The sequence below is a fragment of the Curcuma longa genome, unplaced genomic scaffold (genome assembly GCF_044706935.1).
Source record: "Curcuma longa cultivar G26 ecotype Majalengka, Jawa Barat unplaced genomic scaffold, ITB_CL_G26_1.1 utg31682_np1212_342060_RagTag, whole genome shotgun sequence".
Taxonomy (NCBI): domain Eukaryota; kingdom Viridiplantae; phylum Streptophyta; class Magnoliopsida; order Zingiberales; family Zingiberaceae; genus Curcuma; species Curcuma longa.
This window is the reverse complement of record NW_027435601.1, coordinates 225,302-246,765: the sequence shown is the minus strand read 5'-3', so window position 1 is coordinate 246,765 and position 21,464 is coordinate 225,302. Positions and strand designations below refer to the sequence as shown.

General features: G+C 37.4%; 4 protein-coding genes across 4 annotated transcripts; 2 read left to right on the top strand and 2 right to left on the bottom strand.

Annotated features, from left to right (window-relative positions):
- Positions 1-44: 44 nt before the first annotated feature.
- On the bottom strand, positions 45-997 carry LOC141820262 (uncharacterized). The gene is made up of 2 exons (XM_074707550.1): positions 531-997; positions 45-461 (listed from the first exon to the last, which is right to left on the bottom strand). The coding sequence occupies exons 1-2, from the start codon at positions 774-776 to the stop codon at positions 45-47; spliced, it is 663 nt and encodes a 220-aa protein (XP_074563651.1). The 5' UTR covers positions 777-997.
- Positions 998-2,905: 1,908 nt separating this feature from the next.
- LOC141820285 (cysteine proteinase 1-like) lies at positions 2,906-6,499 on the bottom strand. The gene is made up of 4 exons (XM_074707575.1): positions 5,988-6,499; positions 5,771-5,890; positions 3,660-3,906; positions 2,906-3,506 (listed from the first exon to the last, which is right to left on the bottom strand). The coding sequence occupies exons 1-4, from the start codon at positions 6,486-6,488 to the stop codon at positions 3,229-3,231; spliced, it is 1,146 nt and encodes a 381-aa protein (XP_074563676.1). The 5' UTR covers positions 6,489-6,499; the 3' UTR covers positions 2,906-3,228.
- A 2,789-nt stretch (positions 6,500-9,288) lies between these two features.
- Positions 9,289-18,739, top strand: LOC141820277 (serine/threonine-protein kinase STY13-like). Its single transcript, XM_074707568.1, has 7 exons — positions 9,289-9,586; positions 9,713-10,192; positions 10,292-10,424; positions 10,505-10,700; positions 17,691-17,815; positions 17,909-18,067; positions 18,156-18,739. The coding sequence occupies exons 2-7, from the start codon at positions 10,062-10,064 to the stop codon at positions 18,459-18,461; spliced, it is 1,050 nt and encodes a 349-aa protein (XP_074563669.1). The 5' UTR covers positions 9,289-9,586; positions 9,713-10,061; the 3' UTR covers positions 18,462-18,739.
- Positions 18,740-19,604: 865 nt separating this feature from the next.
- Positions 19,605-20,524, top strand: LOC141820260 (ethylene-responsive transcription factor ESR2-like). Its single transcript, XM_074707549.1, has 2 exons — positions 19,605-19,827; positions 20,067-20,524. The coding sequence occupies exons 1-2, from the start codon at positions 19,605-19,607 to the stop codon at positions 20,522-20,524; spliced, it is 681 nt and encodes a 226-aa protein (XP_074563650.1).
- Positions 20,525-21,464: the final 940 nt, after the last annotated feature.

The following is a 21,464-nucleotide window of genomic DNA, read 5'->3' as shown; positions in this document are numbered from 1 at the left end:
AGTTAATTTTCTCCTTGCTCTGAACCCTTAAACCCTCAGTCTAATCATGACCTGGCCTCTCTTGTTAGGGAAACATCTAATGCATGCAGAAGGCTCAGCGTTTTCAATGACTCAACAGCCACAGCCGCAGGCTCAGGGGAAGTCGATGGCAGTGGCAGAGAAGGTAGCTGCTGTGAATGAATGTGTTTGCAGTTGGGGCATGAAGGCCACAGCTCGCATAGCATCACGAGGAGATGGCAATTGATGCACACTGTCGTGATCATGCCACAGCTCCTATCGCTCGAATTATTCTGATTCTTCTCTGCTCGCTCCACGCTGCTGCAGCCTAATTTCTTCTCTTCCGAGCTCGAGGTGGATGTATACCAGATGTTGAGATTCAGGTCCAGTTCTCGTTCCTTCGTCATCGGCTTCATCCACCTCTTCTTCAGGGTTTTCCTGTTCAAGTAGTACATCTTTCCGGACTGCGCCATGCGTCAGCACTTGGAGCGATTAGTATACTAACTAACTAACTAACTAATTAACTAACTAACCTGTAGGTCCAAGCATTGTTCCCAGGCAGGTGGCAATGGATCATCATCGAGGTGGAGTTCGATGCTCCTTTGCTTCCGAGGCTCATCCCGAAGGTGCTTCCTCTTCCTCTTCCACTTGTTAGTGTTTCCATTTGACTCCGATGAGGAAATGCTCGCCGCCTTTTCACCCGAGATATCGATCGAGGAAGATAAAGCCAGGGATAACTCTGTTTGATCTGTCACCCTCCAAATTCGCTCCTTGCTCATCTTTTAATTTCTTTGCTCTGCATGGTTTGTTGGCAGAGAGGATCGGAAAAGCGACGAGCACTGATAGATATGAGGCAGCTAGAAAGAGTGTGGATGGGGAATTAGACGAAACTGGAAGCTTAACTTCTCGTATCAATTTTGATGCACTAAATAGATCAGGAGGAGGGTGGGCAAAACTCTATGGTGCTCTTAAATGGATGGCTTCTTCCAACCACATTAAAATGAGGGCAGTCCTTGCATTTAAAGTTGACGTGCAGACTCGATCGCCTTTAATGCCCAAGTCCGAAAGAAAATCCATTAGATGAAATCTAGAATCTACACAAAGAACATATATATACATGTGCTAATATATGCTTCATATAAAACTTAAATGAAGTGGTACGACGGTTCTTCACAGGAAAACCTTTTCTAAAGTGCTGGATCTGTGTTTGATGTATATTTGAAGTGGATCTACCTGGATGTGGAGGAAAGGTTTGACATGTGTGCCGAGTTCTACTACAGCCAAAGAATGGATTTTAATGTGTTTCTTTTATAGATGACCTGCATTATAAGACTAGGATAGCCACTCAAGACCATCTATTTGAGTGTAGAAATTTTACATGGTTAGAGGTTTTTTAGTAACACTGGATTATCCAACAATCCCTTTACTGTTTTCCAAATTATCTTGAAACTTTGTCTGAAATATTTTCTCACATTACCTTAGACTTGATGCATCATAAATTTTTTTTCAAATACCCTATCATCATCCTGTGCATACAGTTAATCTTAATATTCAGAATAATATTTTGTACAAATTCATCGTAGGTTGGGTTTTACCACTAGCAACTTGGGATCAGTCAGTGACCCGACCCTTCCATCTCTTTCTCATGTATGCATTTAGGCATAGGTTAGATATAGACATAGGATTGTTTATGGCCATTATTTACCACTTCGTATGATGTACTATCATACCATCACCAGGTTTATCTCATCTTTTGACATAAATACAGAAAAGTCAATCTTTAAGCTAGATAAACCTGTGTAGTCAAGTTAGACAAACAAGAAAATTATGTGCGAGAGAATCATCGAAAATTATATATGAATTTCTTATGTTAACAAACATGTTGAATAGTATGAAATGAATAAACCTAGTTGCTCTACAAGCACAATTACAGCAAGATGGATATTAAGAAAAGCACGGAAATATTCAAACGTTTGGAGCTAATAACTATAGATAATAATAACTTGACGGTCATAATTTTAATCACTGATTGAAGGTATCACCAAAGTCAATATCTAACAGTTGACCAAATCATTTGGCCACAAGTCAAGCTTTGTAACATCCAAAAGAACTATCAGGTTGATACTTGAGGCAAAAGAGTCATTAGGAGTTCACAACATTCATGCAGGGAATGTGAGGAACTAAGCTTCATGTTCCATTGTGAAGAATAACATCAAATTTTATACACATCGGAACATACTAGTTTGGATCCTTAAATACATGTGCAAAGTAGGTTAGTTCAGTAGAGTTTGAAGAGACCACTGAGATCCATGGTAATATAGATGTTGGGTCATGAGCATATTCATTAGAGTCACTTGCTGATGGGGGTGAAGAAGCAAGCTAGTGTGGGGTTGCAAAGGTGTGTTATCTACCAAACATAAACAAGGGAGCATGCCATTTTTAGGATCGGATAGCTGCAAGAGGAGCCAAGGGAGCTGGATGTAACACAAAGTATACACACGACAACCTGCAAAGCTCTCTAGAATTTATACAAGTTTCATATTTTTTTGGTTAGAGAATAATTTATTGGACTTATTTGGTCTGTCGATGTCGAGATGGATTTGACCTGTTAAACTTCGAGTTGAGGGCTGAGCTACAATTGACTGTGGCGAACTGAACAATACCTAGGAAAGAGCAGAGAAGTGAAGAATGTGAAAGAGGAGTTACTTGTTGGATGAACTATTCTTCTCTATTGTCCTACAAGAGATGCACAAGAGAGAGTCTTTCATCCATATAAATTCACAATATCTATAATTGTGATGTAATATAAATCAACCATGTTACTCTAAAACTTCTAATGTAGTATTAAACTCCCATTCATATTGGAGTTAATTTTCTATCAATTTTTCCATTCAGTTTTCAACATAACATAATTCATGCAAGAGATTAACATGGTTGGTTACTAGACCACTCCATATCACTTTCTTTTCTCTTGCAACATTTTTGGTTATCCTTTAACAAAGTAAAATCTTGTGCATGTGTTTTCCTTTCCCTGTTGTTTGAAGATCTCTTTCCAATCTTATAGTTTATGATCTACCACTTCTTGTGTCTTGTTATTGAGTTCATTGTGAATATACAAAATGCAGAAGGAGATCTTCCATATAGTCAGGAACGTGATATTTATAAATTATAGAATACTAACCCTTGGAAGAAGACATCAAACCTTATATGCAAAATAGCCAGGGAAATGTTTTAATCTTGCTCTGTGCGAATAGCAGTTACTGTAGAGACCATGGAATCCACCCCACAGATATTCCTGCCTCTACAAATCTTGTAGTAGCCCTTCTCTCCCCAGTTCTCGCCCCACGAGTTCTTGATGATCCAGTAGGGCTTCTCCTTGAGGCGAATAGGAGCATAGCCAGCAGAGCCATAACCCACCAGCAGCACGCCATGATCCAAATGCCTCCCGCATACGTAAGGGCATGAAACACCATGCATGTATGTTTGCATGAATACTGCATTTATTCCCACTGCAATTGAATAGAGATACGTATGTCAAATAGTTGATATCGTTGAACAGGGAAGCAAAAGTCTAAAACTTGAAAAAATAAGATCCATGTCACAGTTATTTACTAGTGTGTAAAAAGAACTTGCAAAATGAAACATAATATGAGATAATCAACCTGCAAGGGGCCCATGTTTAACAAGGTTAGCTGCAATTTGATCTTCATCAATGGAGACAATGCTGAAGTTGTTGACTGAAGCAGCAATCTTTGATTTATCAAATTTGCAAGCACCACGGTCAGTCCCCGTATAAGGATAATCTTGTTCACGTTCAAGACCACCAGATTTTAGCATGTACTCAAATGCAGTAGTCATAAGACCGCCATTGCAGCCTTGGTCGCAAGAACCTGGTTCAGAGGAATCACACTACAAAAACAGATAGTATTTTGACCCTTAGTTAAACTTTCTTTCAAGCACTTGAACATCAACTTGTATGAGAGTATTTTGAATAACCATAGTTATAAACTTTCTTTCAAACACTCGAAGATCAACTTTTCATCGATGCACTCATTGGCAATCAATAACGCAAATAAGGACTGTTTTTTTCCCTTCAATAGTCCAATGGCTTATTAGTTGGCAGGTTACCGTCCACAAAACAAGGCAGGCTGCAAATCAAGTCTCAAGAAGTGGGAGTGAAAAATAAAACACCAAATAAAAGTAGCACTTAAAAATGCACTATGATGGATAGTTCTTCTCTAGGAAAATAATGATAGAATACTAATTTCTACACAAATTATTTGAAAATAAAATTTTTTTAACGCTTTCAATAAATATATGAGAATGCAGGTCTGTCATGCAAACTATCTCAATTCAATTTTTCAGTCCTGATGTCCAGATAGAACAAGCATTCAGAAGTTCATAAATATGACATACAGTTTTACGAAAATACCAACATGACCTGATTTTTTTGAATAAATATCATGCAAAATTTAGGAAAAAATAGAAAGATATTTTTAGAAAAAAAAAAAGAGGTTGGTAGGTGATACACTAAAATTGTCGTCAGATGTTGATTTGCTAATTAACTTCAGAATTTTAACAATAGAAATATTATCACTCACACAATTCAATTCCTAGTAAAGGAAAAATACTGTTGGTAGCTTGATTCATGGAATTGAATTAATAAGGAATACAAAAATTATTTTAAAATGGAATAGTTTGTAGGAATATTATAAGTAATCGACAAGGAAATAATTTCTACAGTGATAAAATTTCAATGATTAAGCCAGTACATTTGATGCGCTAGGGGCACCTAGCCCATCATATCCACCAAACTCATCCAAGTGGCCAAATCTGCTGGATTCTTCAGGTAGTCTGTCCCACTTGTTCCGCCTGACCCATTTAGGCCCACCCTACTCCTACCCTCAATCCAACATGCCCAGCTCAGTTTGTCTTACCTAATCAGTTCACCTGGTTCGCTTGATCCACCCGGTACACCTATTCCATGGAAATTGACAGGGAACAAACTAGCTATTCCTATGGACCAAACACACCATAGTGAATTGAAGTTTATAGTAGTATTATCAAAATCAGCAACAAAAACAACATATTTCTTCCGACTATTGAAGATTAGTTCACCTTATCCTTCCATTGAATTGCAAGCTATCACTAGTGTATTTTCGAAAAGTTTATCCTGATCATACCTACTACACATAATGTAGTTTCCTGATTATACCTGCTACACATAAACGTAGTTTACCCTGAATGGATAAAGACCATAGAACTTCAAATGTTTTCTAAAAGATGATGCTGAAAATAAAAGCTCTAAGCCAATCTTAATGTTTGTATTATAAAAGATTGTAGGTACGTACACTAATTTTGTATGTCAAAGTACCCCAGTCTAGTAGCCATAGATGCACAAGTTTAGTAGATGTAAGTACTTTAATTTGTAGATTTATATATAATGTGTAAGTATGATAAAGACATAGCTATATAAGCATAATATTTCAAAGTCTACTAGTTTAATAGACGTAAGTGCACTAATTTCACTAGTTTTGTAAACTTGTATACAAATGTAAGTACGATAAAAGAAAAGATATTTCAGCAAATTGGAAGTGTAACATTCGAGCATGATAATATAATTTATCATTCTCACGGCACAAGTGTCATGTGGGGGAGGGGAAGATCATGATTGATGGGGTTCTACCCAAGATTTGTCCACTGATAATAGTTTAAAAAGGGAAATAAATTAGGTATAAAGTAGGGAAAGGGATTGAGAGACCAGAAGTCTGACCTCATGATCGCAGTCAACAAGCTGTTGTTCACTGAGGGGTTCCAACTGGCCAGTCGCCAGAAAGTTTGCCCCTTCAAGTGCCCCAGCAGCACTGAAGGACCAGCATGATCCACACGAACCCTAACCCCCCGCCCCCAAACAAACAAGAAAAAAGTTAATCGATCAGATCAATAATCTCAACTGAAAAGGGTAAAAAGTTTTTTTTTAAAAATGAGACCTGATTCTTAACAGGGGTAACTGCGCCGTGATCCCTCCAGTCGAAGTTTTCCGGAAGGTCATTGGTGGGAAGGATCGGCGCCTCGTGGGACGAAGAAGTTACAGCAGAATGACGAACGCGGAGGCCGAGGTAGGTGCGGCGGAACTCGGCAGGAGTGAGATCGGAGAACTTGGTAACGCCGTGGACAGCGGTGGGGTCAAGAATCCGGTGCCTCCTTGCCCGACGCAGGTTGGCCTTGAAGATAGCGAATCGGAGAGCCCGCTCCTCGGCGTGTGCATAGGTCTTCTTGAACCGCCTGATGAAGCTGGAGAAGTGGACGGCCGCGTCGAGGTCCGAGAGCTCTCCTCCTTCTCCACCGATGATGGCCGGATCATCCTGCACCACCTGCTGGATCAAAGCGTCGTCATGTTCGTCGGGCTGCAGACGGGACGACGCCACGGTGGCGACGACGGCGATGATCAGAAAGAGGAAAGACGAGCCGGAGAGGCGATCGAATGCCATCGGACTTTACTTCTTGTTCTGTTCTTGTGCTCTTTTCGGTGCCGTCCCCACCCATTTATCGGTCTGCGACAGCCACCGCGCACGTGACGAATGAGATGGAAATTGGAATGGAACGGTAGATTGAGATATTCCGTTAGGTGGATAGCACGTGGTCAAACGACACGTGACCGGACATGATTAAGCATGGAGGGTAAAAGTTTGAATTGAACGGTAGATTTAGATCCTCCCGTTAGCTGGATAGCACGTGATCATACGACACGTGAGGTGTATTGGAGATGATTAAGCTATGGATGGTATAATTTTAAATTTAGAATACGATCTTAAATGAATTGAACATTCATATAAAAATTTTATATTTAATTTAATAAGATGTTATTTATATTTATTTAATATATACAATTAATTAAATAAATACATTTAAATAATTTATTAAATTAAATAAATAATTTAAATTTGTTTATATATTTAGATCATTAATATTCGTGAATAATATTCGTAATTCATCAATAACATTTATGAACAGCATTCATAAACATCATTTGTAAATAATATTTGTGAATAATATTTTCATTCGTGAATAATATTTATAAATCATATTCATCAATAAAACTTTTATTAACATGCTACGTAAAGAAAGAAAGTTTCAAAATGAACAAATATATTTGTATTATTAAACTTAATAACTAATCAAACAAATTTAAAATGTAAAAGTTTCAAATAATTAAACAAGAATGCTCCATAACATTTAAATGAACCAAGCTCAAGTTAAATTTGAACCAAGCTCAAACTCATAAAAGGGAAATTCAACCAAACTTGAACAATCATTTCAAAACTTTAGTTCATTTTAAACTTGACTTAGCTTGGCTAATTATCTTATCAAATAAACTTGATCATCATAAAGTGTGGTTCGACTTGATTTATTTACAACCCTAATTGCGAGATTTGTATGCATGAAATAATAGAACTCAATTTTATAATTAGTAATAATCAACGCGACCTTATAATTAGTGGTAATTAGAAATTTTCACATGTTTGAATAAGTGTTCTTACTTTTAGCAATTTATTTTCATCTATCTGTATAATATGACCTGAGTGTTGTTGAGTAAGAGAGTTTTGTTGTTGGCTTATTTGATAAGGATCTCTTTTCACATTCACATAAACATGCATCGAGGATTGAAGTAGTCGAGAAGGGTTGTTATTCACTACACTTGATTAAATTCTTGATTCCCTTGAAGATTCCCATTGCATCTTGATTACTCGAGAACAAATTGTGTTGAAAAAAAGTGAGTGTTTGATAATGAGTAAAATCAATTAGGTATCCCTTCAAAATCGAGTGATTATTGGAGAAATATCAATTATGTACTCCTTTGAAATCAAGTGTTATTGAAGAAATTACCTATTGACTTACCTGGACATCAAATGCTCCTTTGAGATTAAATATGAAAAATGTAAAGCATTAGGAAGGATGAACCTTGTATATGACAGGTAATATGCCTCTTTGTCAGAAATTTTGACAACACAGTAGAATGAAAAAATAACTTAAATTGATATCCAATACCTTAGAGTCATCACACTTGTCGCACAAAGGAACTTTCAGATTAGGTCACAATCTGTATGTTTATACTCACTAATAACGTTACATGATAGAATTAGATAAATTTATTAGGTATAATGAATCTCATTCACACATATTAATTTTAATTACATGTTTTACTTATAAATAAGTAAAGATTTAAATTTAAGAGTATTTGACATCGTGCATATATTTTCAATCTTATTTCAAAGAAACGGCACACTTAACATAATAAATAAGTTTAACAAATCAATCCAATTTTATCTAACTTAAACAAACATATGTGTTTGATTCAGTCAAGCAGGGTTAACCAACCACATTAAATTGATTAACCCAATTTAATCACAATTGCATCAACAATTCCCCCATAAAGTCAAGCTTTTAAAAGTCGATTGTACGCATAATTTTAAAAGTCAGTGTTTCACTTTATTGGTGGATGAAACAATGAGATATATTAAACCTTTAAACTCCTTACCCGCTTAAGTTAGCTCAAATTTTCTTTTGACTTCTTTTTCCCTAACATTAAGATTAAACAAATAAACATATCTAATGGAAAAATTAATATAAAAAGTAGCCTAATTCAACGTTCATCTACTTGTGAAAAATTTATATGAATATTTTATTTATTTGAAAAATTAGCTTTACAATGTACTTAACATATCCAATGACTCATCTATATATATATTATCAATTATAAGAGAATCCTAGTCAGATCAATTACTTAAACTTGAGACAATTAGAAATCTTTCAACATAATATAATGAGCGTTATCGAGATTATCGATGGGATTGGGATTGGGTTTAGCTTAATTGTTTGATTAATAATTATAATAAGATAATGAGCGCACGGGTGTGCCAGTGGGTGAGCAGGCGAAAGGAATCTGAATCTGATTCAATTATGACAAAGTGTAATAAATAATTAGGTCGATGAAGTAATTAATAAATAATTAATTAGGTTGATGGAGCGATTAATAGAATGATTAATAGATATGAAGAAAGAGTCGATCGAGAGATGAAGAGGAAGGAGTCGAAGTCCATGGGCTGCCGACAGCCGTCTGATGGAGCAGCAGAGCGTGATGGGGATGGACGTGGATTTTGTTTGTTTGCGTCCTGCGGATCAAAAAGGAATATGAACACTCGTGTCGGTCGGAATCAAATTACTTTACGATGTCAAATTAATTCGGATATTAAATATGAAATTATTCTGATGAAGGCGTCAATCAAGCGTTGGCTGTGTGAACTGCGATCCTTCTTCCCAGTTTCCGCCCCCGATTAGAATATGATACATGTGTCAGCGAGATGCACCTCACTCTTTATTTTATTCCGGGCGTGATTTCTCTGGGATCGATCTAAGGGACAGCAGATGATTTTTTTTTTCTTTCTCTTTTGAAATTTTTTAGTGCAAAACAATTTGAGTGGAAGCTGCTGCTGCTGCTGGTTGATGCGAAGAGTCAGTGAGTAAATTTTGAATTGGTGGTAAAAGTGAAGATCGAGGAGCAAGGGGGTGATATTAATATATGAGGCAGGTTTGGATTCCTCTCTTCATCGTCGCTTCCTCAGCTCGCTGCTTCAGCCGGCTTCGTTTCGGTCTCAGATCTTTCGCTCTGACGAGGTGTTTTTTTTTTTTTTTGCCTTCTCTTGTTCTCTAGCAGGGCTTGCTTTTCTCTGCGCCATTAGAGTCGGGAGATCGAGGGGAGGAGTGGATTGCTGTTGGCAGTGGCATTTTGGCCTTGTGATGGAGTTTGGGGGACGTGGAGCAGCTTTTGGGTCATCATTCTTGTGATACTGGTTTACGGGATGCTGCGGTAACCAGCGGAGGTGGAGAGCGCGTCTTGTTCATGCTGGAGCCTCAGTGAATTAGCAGCTACGGTGTGGGGAGGAGTGGGGAAAGGATAGATTTTTGTGAACGATTGCGCTGATTTGCTACAGATTTACCTTTACTGCTTTTCTGATTCACTGTGAGGGGCGATGGATTCTGGATCTTCTTAATTCGGCGCGGAGATGGAATCTAGCAATGGCTTCTTTCCTCTCGATGAGTGCCGCCTAGATCCCAGATGGCTCATCGATCCCAAGTTGCTCTTCGTCGGTCCCAAGATTGGCGAAGGCGCTCACGCGAAGGTTTACGAGGGAAAGTGAGTTGCTTCCCAATTTGTTGCTTCCTTGTGTTTGTTTTTTCTTCCGTATTCATTCGTTGATGAGCGCCTGGTTGTTGTCGGCGCTGTGGTGTGTAGGTACAAGAACCAAAATGTTGCTGTTAAGGTCATGCAAAAAGGGGACACCCCCGAGGAGGTGGCTAAAAGGGAGGGAAGGTTCATGAGGGAGGTGACGATGCTCGCCCGTGTTCAGCACAAGAACCTCGTTAAGGTTGTCGTCGCAAATGGCGCTTTTTGATAGCCTCTTTCTTTCTATCTTTCATTAATTAGATGGATGTTGTCTAATTTCAGTTTATTGGAGCTTGCAAGGAGCCAGTGATGGTGGTGGTAACCGAGCTTCTTCTTGGTGGATCCCTGCGCAAGTACTTGATAAGTATGAGGCCAAGGAGCTTGGAGCGTCGCGTTGCAGTTGGCTTTGCGCTGGACATAGCTCGAGCTATGGAATGCTTGCATTCTCATGGGATCATCCATCGTGATCTGAAGCCTGGTATTGTTCTTTCATGACACTTTTAATTCTTATATTTCTTAGAATTATAAGTCCTTTAACTGCTTGCTTCTGATGACTGTCAATGAGTTCATTTTAGTTTCGTCACCGAGTTTCTGCATTGGTAATGCCATCATGATGTGGAACTATGAGATTTGTTTTTTTAATCTCCCTTTAGTGCATTTAGGCCTTTTAGTTTGTGATGTAACTCCTCATTAACCCTAGATCAGTAATTAGTGAAGTTACTTAACATATCTCTTATGTGTTTATATCAACAGTGTGATAACAACTTTCTCAGCTTAGTCCTTCAACTCATATGCCGAGAACTTTTTGTTGAAAAAAAATATCTTTTGGTTTCAATACTATCATGAACCTTGAGGATTTGCTACACCACTGTCTTTTCCGAAAAGAAATTCAACTGAATTTCAATTGTTGCTTGACACTTTTCTTGTGTTTCTTCCATCGTCTTTCTACTCTCATAAATGTAGGTAGGTGGACATTGATTTCTTAAGTATAATTATCTGGCACTATAATGAAGTCAATTTGCTAAGAGGGACATATGTTATGAACACAGGCTCACATAGTGCCTCTGGACACTAAAACATAAGTACCTTTACACTGTCGTCTTCAATTAGAGTTGGATGCAACAAAAAAAAAAGGTTTCCACGACCTTTGATATACTGTCAAAGTTTCTATATGATTATTGTTGATTTTGATGCTGAGTATTCATATGCTGTATCTTATTAGTTTTTGTGATTAACGTTTGCACAGAGTTGAATTCAAATTAACCCTGAAGTGTAAACTGTATTCAAATTTGGAAGGTGTTGCATATAGATAAAATTAATTTTGATAGTGTTGTGATGGAGACAGCAATTTAAGATGAATACTAGACTGTGCACTTAAGTGAGCACACATAGCTTGATGAAATCTGACATTGGGGAATTCATGTAAATTTTTTTGTCAAAGTATGCACACATTTTCTCTTCTTTTTGTGTTTATTATTGTGGAGAGAGTTTAATTTGAGTCAATTTATATCACCCAACTCAATTGTGCCCTATCTCACTAGTGAGCGGAAGAAAAATGTCTTTGTGATCAATGACAGGGTTATACTTCCTAAGATATTGTGTCAACTCGGAAACTAAATCATCTGTTGCTATCTCTTCCATCAAATACCTCCCCTGCGGCTGAATGGAATATTTTTTTTTCTACTTCGATTCCATTTTGCGGGTCATAAATCTTTTTAGTTTGTGGAACAATTTTCAGTTCCACAACATCTTGTGGGATTTGCTTCTGGCATTTCGTTCGTCTTTTACTTTCGACAAAGGAATCCTTTTCTAAAAAGTGTGATACTTAGTTCTAAACAATTTACAGGTGATATGATTTTTTCCCCATTCCATATGATCCCAACCCCCCCCCCCCCCCCCCCCCCCCCCCCCCCCCCCCCCCCCCCCCCCCCCCCCCCCCCCTCCCCAATTCTGTGTGAAACATCTCAAATGAATCACCTCTAGACTGCAACCTAGGAGACAAGCAGATCAGATTGATCATACCCTGTTCAGCAAAGCTTGATTATTCCTCTCAAATATATTAGTGTTATGGTGTACCTAGTGAAGTGAGTTATAAATCTATTCCACACTCCTTTTGATGGTCTTGAAATTTGAAGCTTAGGTAGGTACGCTCCACCTCAATTTAATTAAAGTGGTTTAATACTTTTGCCTAGCTAGTGTTATACTTGAATTCCTTTAACTTTTCTAAGAGTTTAACATATTCCTCATTAGGTATGCATAGTCATATCTACTAAAATTAGTATTGCATGTACTGAATTATTTGAATTCACCTTTGACTTGAGTGGTTAATGTTCCATAACATCGACATGCACAAATTCCAATAGCCTAAGATATAAGGTTTTTTTTATCTCTACCCTTGTACTGTTGCACAATATTTTCTCATTTTTTTCTATATGTTTGCTGTTGTAATTATACAACCATATTTAAAATTATAAAAGTTCTAGGTCTTATGGAACTAGAATGAGTATAAATGTGAGGCCCTTTGTTTAAGACAACTAGAAGCAGTAGTGCCAGCTAGGCAGTCCATGTGCTTACTATATCATGATTGATGGGTCAAAAGGCCACATTAAGTTTGTTTTTCAAGCCTAAACAAACATAACACAAAATGTGATTTTCTGCTACATGTAATGAATCCTAGTGGAACTAAGAGTCCTAGTCTCTTTAGGATTCGTAGAATCCTAATCTTTTTTACCAATAATCATGTTGAAAGGGGGAAATTATCCTTCATCAGAGATTCCTAGGTAGGGAAAGTATTCTTCATCAGAGAATCCTAGATAGCCTCTTCTACCTTTATATATATATATATTATAACAGAAGGGAATGTTACAAGTGCGTCCTTCATTCTTTATATATTTTTACATAAGCCTTTGCCTATAACACTCTTCCTTTGCCTATGGCACTCCCACTCTAGCTATTCAAATATATTGTAGAAACTTAGCTTGTTACAACTCTATGCTCTGTTAAGGATTTAGTCAGTTAGTAGAAGCTTGGTCATCGGCTGCTTAACTCAAATGAGCTCTCAGATTGTTAAGGTTACAGGCCTATATTTTATCTCTACACTCAATGTTGCACTATTGTGTATATTTTACTCTTTTAGAAAATAATGTTACATCCCAAGAGAACATGCCCAATTTGCATCAGAGTTATCCATGAGCTGAAGATGATCACGATCATGGAATAAGATATCTTTTCCTAGAGCACTTTTCAAATAAAGTAGAATCCTTGTAGTTGCTACCAATGGTAATTCTCTAGAAATTGATTTATTGTACTAATCATAAATTGTGACACAAATAATTCAGTTTTCTTCCCTTCTCAGTCTTTTGTACTTCCCCAGATTAGCTAGTGGCTATCCTTTCCAGGTACTAATCTGACACTAGAATCCAAATGAGAGTATCCACAATTTTAGTCTTTAGCATTCCTACCTCCTTGAGTATATCCAGAATATACTTGTGTTGTAAAATGTAGATACTCTCTTTTTAGCGAGTAAATTAACCGAGAAATACTCAAGCTTACCCAAGTCTAGAAGTATTGATGAAGTTAACCTATCCTAATTAAATTGTCACTAATGATGATAATATCATCTATGTAGACAATAAAACTATGAGATGAGTAGAACATAACACTCTTTGTCATGCCATATTAGAGATTGCTTCACTTTGTAGATAGAGAGACTTCTTTAGCTTACTTACCAAACTAGTCTCCCCTGAGGAACAAACCTTGGAGGTTGCTTTTTATAGACCTCCTTCGAAAGATCACTATGAAGGAAGAGCTGATAAAGAGGCCAGTGAAAGACAATAGTTAGTTAGAGGAAGAAGTGGACTGAAGTGAATCTTGATTACTGGAGAGAATGTATTAAGGTGGGGAACACTATAAGTCTGAGTGTACCCCTTTGCACCAAGCAAACAATAAGTTGATCAACAGTATGATAAGGTGAACACTTAATAAAGAAAATTCGTTGGCAATGTCATGGACTTCCCTAGAGGAAGAGGAAATAGTTTCTAAGTGCTATTAGAGTGGAGTGCATCCATCTCATTGATCATACCCTGGATATGAAAATTATACTAAACTATTATTAGGAGCTGACTGTGAGGATGAAGAGAATATAAAGGTAGAGTATTTAGGTGATAAAAATGCATAGGATATAAAATGGCATAATGAATGAGAAGTAGAACACTCATGAGTATCTTTATGAAAAGCAATGAGAATGTCCAAATCATAGGGGGATACGATACAACGACTAACAACTGGGGAGCAAGAGAATCTCAAGGAGTTGTTGGAGTGTCTCCAAGGCAGGATCATCAACTGTAACCTGCAAGGTGTTGCCTTAGTTGGTGGCGCAACAATAACAAAACACATAAGTGGTGAGTCAGTATAGGGTGGTGGAGGGTCTAGACACAATGAGGTAAGAATAGGAAGACCTTGATTCAAATAAAGATAGTGTAGAGGAAAAGAAAGGAGTCGATTCAAAAAAGATCCTATTCAAAGAGATAAAATTTTAAGGATGGTTAATTTTCTCCTCCATCCATCCATGAAGGTAACCAGAGAGAAAAAATATATCTTTAATCTTTTTAAGGATGGTTGATTTTTTTCTCCTTTATCTCTTCACTAGGTAAATAAAGAAAAAAAAACCTCTATAAGGATGATTATATTTTTTGGTTCTTCATCCGTCCATAAGGTAGACATTAAAAAAAATCTTTAACTATATAGGAGAGAATTATTAAGAAAGATAAAAAAAATTAAATATAATATAAGTTCTGACTTTATAAAATATATATTACTACTAATAAACTAAATTACTCTATTTATAAATTTGATTTAATTTTAAACTAATCAAAATAATTTCAAAAAAATCTAGTTTAAACCTACTTGATCATGCCATGTCTACTTGGTGGATTTCAGTTAATCATTTTTAATTCAATAAATATCAAATATTTCATGAGATAATATTAAAATTTAAATTTAACATTTAACATCTCAATTATAACTCAATAGTTAGCATCTATAACAATCAAATATTAATAAAAATATTTTATATTTAAAAAAATTGAAACTGTATCAACATGACACGATATGATATCGAAATTATTTCTGGTCAAAATTTTAAACCATAATTATTGATATATATATATATAGAGAGAGAGAGTTTTGGGTATACAATCAACTGGGACTACTTTGAGGTTTGAGATAGGCAAGCATTGGTAATGATTATGGGCAAATAAGGTGGCCACCAGGGATGAAGCACTGATAGTAGTTGCTTGAAGCCGAAGAAGCCTCGAGTACTCCTTTATTGAAACAACAATTATGGAACTAAAGTGACTATCAGAGTGACCTCGAAACTCTAGGATCCTAAAAGATAAGATGAAAGTCTCATGACAATAGACTGATGTGTTGTTGATGTATCCTAGATTTTAGGATGGGCCGACTCAATGGACTGAAGTTGGGCCGGAATGCTTCAATAAAAACTCAATCAAGTGAATAGGATCCATTGGGACGACTCTTAGGTTTGAGAAGAAAAACTTAATCAAATGAAATCAAGATGTCATCTTAAATCTCTCTTGTACCATGATCATATATATAGTCATAGATTTCAAGTTGTTTATCTTTGTTGAGAGCCTTGAGAATTTGCACCTTTTACCAAGAGGGACAAATCTTATCTTTAGCCGTCGTGATCCTTATATAATTCATGATAACCAAATATTGAGTCATGTTCACCAACATCAAAGTATACTAATCCATATACAAGACACTATGGCAATCTCAAGTTGAGCATTCCATACAATATTGCGAATTTTTAAAATGTCTCAAATAATGATCCACATGGTCATAGAGGTCCAACTACCATCCAACTCCAGCACATGCTCACAAGAGGTCCTCCAACACCTGAGTGGTATGCTTTGACTAACCATCTACCGAGAGTGAAAGACAATGTTAAGTCTCAAACCAATGCCCAAAGTCTTTTCTAGCTCTAAAAATCTCAAAAAGAGATTCAAGGGTCATAGTCCAAAGTGATACTTAGAGAGAATCAATGAGGTCTGACAAGGTCTTAAATTAGTTCACTTAGTTGATCCACCTAATTGACCTTGCTAGCAGGCAGAAAGTGGGCCAAGTTAAGACAGTCAACCACAACTGAGGTTGATTTGTTCTTCTTTCTTAAACTTGAGAAGTCCAGTGAATACACAACTTGTCTCAGAATCTCAGTACACTGTCTGCACCACAAGAGAACTCTTGCTTTGGCCTGTGCTCTAATGACTTATCAACTACTGCTTTGGACCTCACTCTAAGATGTGAGCACATGCAAAAAAGTGTGCTCATTCCTTGACGTTGCTGCCACTAAACCCATTGCTGGGAAGTGAAGCACAAGAGAAAGACAGATAGTAGGAAGATTCTTGGCATAGATATGGCTCACACATGAGGTAAGAGGCCGTTCAACAATGGAATTAACAAAAGATAGTAGTCTTGGAAGGAAGGGCTAAACACAAGGAAAAGAATCATGTGGAAAGGAAACTTGGATTTCGAGCTAGCGAAGTAAAAAATCATTAGAAATCTCAGGGGGAGGGAAATTCATTATCTGCAGAGGTTCACACAGTGGAAGGCATTGCAAGCTAGGGAGAAGATGGGTTTTGGATAGGAGTTTCAGGCTGAGGTTTAAAAGAATGATACAGCAATAGTACCACAAGTCTATTCATCAATAAAAGTGTGCAAGATCTATAATAAACATCATATCAATCTTCATTCTTTTGCATATGATTCATCCTCATAAAAAACAATGGGTAGAACACCCTAATCGACCAAAAAGGTGTCTATCAAGGATAGAATTGTTGTTAGTTTACATGATCTTCCAATTATGCATTTTTAGTCTTAGCTCTCCATGATGCCTACGCTCAATTGCTAATGGCTGAGAACGAGTTGAAAAAAGAGAGGATTGAAAGATGAGGCATAAACCACTCTTTGGAAATTCCTAACTGTATAAAGATGACTTTGGCACCACAAAATTTGGGGAAAAGAGAATATTATACTGGATTCATTAATGAGATAATGCTCATTATGCGTGTGTATAAAGTCGTGATAAAGCCCTAAATAGAATTACTAACATGGGACTTAACCCACTAGACCAATAACCTATGAAACACAATACCTTAATAAGGTCCACTGTGCTATGAATGACTTTGGTTCTTCTATTTCTAATTTTATATAACTTCGTTTAGGTAAGGCATAAGATATGCTGGAAGTTATTCATGTTTTAACTAAACTTATGCATACCACTTTTCTTAACTTATGCTTGTATGCATACTTCTTCTCCTAACTTTTATGCTTATATGTGTATCATTTCTCCTAACTTTTATGCTTATATATGTGCCACTTTCCTAGATCCATGTATTATATTTTTACTTTTAGTGTTTGAATTCCCTTCCTTTTGTCTCCTTGCTAGAGAACATGCTATTAACAGCAGATCAGAGGACAGTAAAACTTGCTGATCTTGGTTTGGCAAGAGAAGAAACATTAACAGAGATGATGACTGCTGAAACAGGAACATACCGTTGGATGGCTCCTGAGGTGCATCAGAATTCTTGACAAATGCTTATACTATAATATATTTATGCAATATTGATAACCATTCAATGGATAACCTACAAAATACTTGCACAGTTATACAGCACTGTAACATTAAGACATGGGGAAAAGAAACATTACAATCACAAGGTGGATGTATACAGCTTTGCAATTGTGTTATGGGAGCTTCTCCACAATCGGCTTCCTTTTGAAGGCATGTCCAACCTGCAAGCAGCTTATGCAGCTGCTTTCAAGGTAAGCCACTTTGCTGTTTTTGAAGCAATGCAATGTTTCTATGTTAATTGAAGTTTAACTGTTTGATGTTTGCTGGTTATTGTCTTAGAACTTCAGGCCAAGTGCAGATGACCTTCCAGATGAAGTGGCTCTGATCTTAACTTCTTGTTGGCAAGAGGATCCCAATTCACGCCCCAACTTTACCCAGATAGTTCAGATGCTTCTACATTATCTTTCCACTCTTTCACCACCTGATCAAGTGATCCCTCTGCGGGCCTTCAGTTCAGAGAATGTGGTTTTACCACCTGAATCTCCGGGTACAAGTTCATTGATGGCAGCTCGAGATGAAGTAGGCGATACTACCAAGGGAAGCAGCGAGAGCAAAAGTTTTTTCTGCTTTGGACAGTGCTTTTAGCCACCTACTACAGATATGAAACCTTGAGGCTATGCAAATTAGTTTCACAAATGCTCAAACATGCATCTGCTAACCCATGTATGGGTGAAACATGCCATCACCTTGTTTATAAGACAAATCATTTTACTTCCACACGTAGCTAGCTTAAGTTGCATGCAAAACGCTGGTGGTGGAATGGCTGAGAGATATTTTATTTACTGAGCGTTCAGAATTTTTGAGTTGGATAAATGTTCAGGATATCAGCTGAAGTAACTATGCGAAATCATATTTTAGACTTAGTCAATAGGTGCAATTGGTGATCTGATCGTGTTTTGGCTACAATTACTTCAATATTTTGTATTATACAGATTGTCAATTGGATTGGTGAATTAGTGTCTCACAAATCTTTTCAAAACTGAGGTTGGTCGATGATGCCAGCTAGAGAGGGGATGAATTTGTCAAAATTCTAAAATCATCCTTCGATCTAGCTTTCTCATCATTCTCATTCGATCATTCTCATTTCTTTTTTCACAACATATCTTTCCTCGATTTTTTAGATAATCTACTTCGTAAATATTTTGATACTTAACAGCATAGCACTTAATGAATGTATATGATCAACAAGGGATGGATGTACTTTTGAAACTGAATGTATTGATAACGATCCAGTGCATGTTTATAAAAATAGACACTTTTAACAACCCTTCAAAATTAATTCAATGTTCTTGTTTAAACTCGTATATTATAAATATATAGGTACCTAAGGATTAAGTAATATACTCATGGACGAATTCAAGACCTAATTAATTAAGGGATTAATTGGTTAATTATCAACAAGAAATTGCTCAAAATTAGAATCGTGGGAAATAATTAAAGTGGTTTAATTCTTTGCTTCAGCCATTAAAGAATTCTTTTTCCCTTTATCTTCCTTATTTACTCGACCAAATGTACATTATTTCTAGAATAAAAAACCTTCATGATCATTCCCTTTCTCTCTATAAATACCCCCCTCAAATCCCTTCCACTCCATCTCACCACGCTTCACAAATCCTATTTAATGATTTAATTCAATTACGACATTATATATTCATCAATGGAGGAAACCGGCGGCGGCGCTGGCTACCAAAAACCACCTCGCGCGGCGGCAGACGCAGCAGCGGCGGCATGGAGACCGGCAAATCCGACGTCGGCACGCGGTACCGCGGCGTTCGACGGCGACCGTGGGGTCGTTATGCGGCGGAGATTCGTGACCCGCTGTCCAAAGAACGCCGGTGGCTTGGCACCTTCGACACCGCCGAACAGGCCGCCTGCGCCTACGACATCGCCGCCCGCGCCATGCGAGGCGTCAAGGCCCGTACCAACTTCCATTACCCTCCCCCTCCTCCTCTTCTTCCTCCCGCCGTGCCACCGCCGGACCGCTGGCCGAATAGTAGCTACAACACGCTTCTCCTCCGCAACCTCATCAACTCCTCTTCTTTACGCCCGCATTGTCATAATTCTCCTCCTCCGCCGCCATTATTATGCCACGGCATTCCTTGCGGTAACCACGCTGCAAATTTCAGTTAATCCTTCCTACGCACATCATTTTGAATTCTACTCATTTAACTAACCAACTTTGTTATTTAGTAAATGCTTCTTCTTCTTCTTCGGACTTGTCATGCCTCATGCCGCTGCAGCATTATCAGAACAAGCCTAGCTTCACCCCCTGTTCTTCATCAGCAGCACCACCACCGCCTGTTGCTCCTAAGCGTTTCATGGCTGATCCGATCGAGGAGTTAGACGAGGAGGAGGAGGACGAGTTTTATTTTAATTTGCAGACGGAGCCACCGGAGTCAGGACTGCTACAAGAGATCGTCAACGGCTTCTACCGACATCGGACCACGGATTCCGACAGCACCAGCAGCGCTCGAGGCGATAAGTACGTCGTCGGAGATCAAAGCCATCGAGCTAACCCTAAACCCTACGATCATTATCCCGAAGCTAACGTCGACGATGGCACGCCGGCAATCCCACAAGGTCTGTTGGAGGACGTCGTTCAGTTCCCGGACTTGTTCGCGATGCATGGCATCGATCGTAGCATATAGAATTAATATAATTAACTACTTAATTAAATTAATCGCTGTATGTATGTATTGCCTTGGCTTTTCTCTAATGCATGGTTGCATGGTTTAATTAATTTGCACGCCTTTCAAAGCTTCCTTATATTCTGCCCGACAAAGTCTTTAATTTGCACACGTTTCAAAGCTGGTTAATTTTGGCCAAATGAAAGTCAGCCAGCACACGTTTCTCTTTTGCAATGTTAATTGTTATTCCATTCTTGTGCTTGAAATTGATCATCTTCGTATTAAATTGTAATGAGTAAATTTTTTATAATGATCAGTTTCATCATCGAAATGACACCATATCAAAAAATTTCATAAGGGGATGTTTTAGAGGTACAGTGTTACTATGTTGATAAGAATATATTGCTCAATAACATCTTAGTCAACAAATACATGTTATTAAGATTTGAATCGTATCTCAATCAACAAATATTGCTCAAATTTGAAATCTTAACACATATCTTCATATTTATCTTTTGAAATAAGACACTTCAACAATCTTAATTGTTATCCCATGAACGTAGAGAAAAAGGATCCATAAAACGACTTTATTTAATTTAATGATGAACACTCTTAATATATTAAGAGTTTCTAACTGTGCAACACTATGAAATCGAATCCATTTAATTCAATGCAGTGATGTGAAAGTAGGCGAGAGAAATTAATTGGTAATAATAAATAAGACATGTCACATGTTGAACATTTAATTATATATAATTTGACATTAGCAGTTCAGAATGTCGCCTATATGTCTTACTTCTGCATGCTTTTTGAAAAAGTAGTAAAAGCGACGCAGGCTTTGTCGCAAACTGTAATACCTAGCTAGCTACACTTCGGGATGAGAGAATTTAATACTGACCGAAAAAAATAATTTTTCAAAAAAACAATATAAATTCATTAATTTTTAAAAGAGATACCTGTT

What these genes read in the sequence shown, in the direction of transcription:
- LOC141820262 (XM_074707550.1), bottom strand. Translation starts at nt 776, where the DNA reads ATGAGCAAGGAGCGAATTTGGAGGGTGACAGATCAAACAGAGTTATCC. An exon ending in AACAATGCTTGGACCTACAG is followed by an intron (nt 462 to 530) that starts GTTAGTTAGTTA and finishes CGCATGGCGCAG; the next exon opens with TCCGGAAAGATGTACTACTT.
- LOC141820285 (XM_074707575.1), bottom strand. Translation starts at nt 6,488, where the DNA reads ATGGCATTCGATCGCCTCTCCGGCTCGTCTTTCCTCTTTCTGATCATC. An exon ending in TTACCCCTGTTAAGAATCAG is followed by an intron (nt 5,891 to 5,987) that starts GTCTCATTTTTA and finishes GCGGGGGGTTAG; the next exon opens with GGTTCGTGTGGATCATGCTG. An exon ending in TTGTTGACTGCGATCATGAG is followed by an intron (nt 3,907 to 5,770) that starts GTCAGACTTCTG and finishes CTGTTTTTGTAG; the next exon opens with TGTGATTCCTCTGAACCAGG.
- LOC141820277 (XM_074707568.1), top strand. Translation starts at nt 10,062, where the DNA reads ATGGAATCTAGCAATGGCTTCTTTCCTCTCGATGAGTGCCGCCTAGAT. An exon ending in GCGAAGGTTTACGAGGGAAA is followed by an intron (nt 10,193 to 10,291) that starts GTGAGTTGCTTC and finishes TGTGGTGTGTAG; the next exon opens with GTACAAGAACCAAAATGTTG. An exon ending in CCATCGTGATCTGAAGCCTG is followed by an intron (nt 10,701 to 17,690) that starts GTATTGTTCTTT and finishes TCTCCTTGCTAG; the next exon opens with AGAACATGCTATTAACAGCA.
- LOC141820260 (XM_074707549.1), top strand. Translation starts at nt 19,605, where the DNA reads ATGGAGACCGGCAAATCCGACGTCGGCACGCGGTACCGCGGCGTTCGA. An exon ending in TTACCCTCCCCCTCCTCCTC is followed by an intron (nt 19,828 to 20,066) that starts TTCTTCCTCCCG and finishes TTTGTTATTTAG; the next exon opens with TAAATGCTTCTTCTTCTTCT.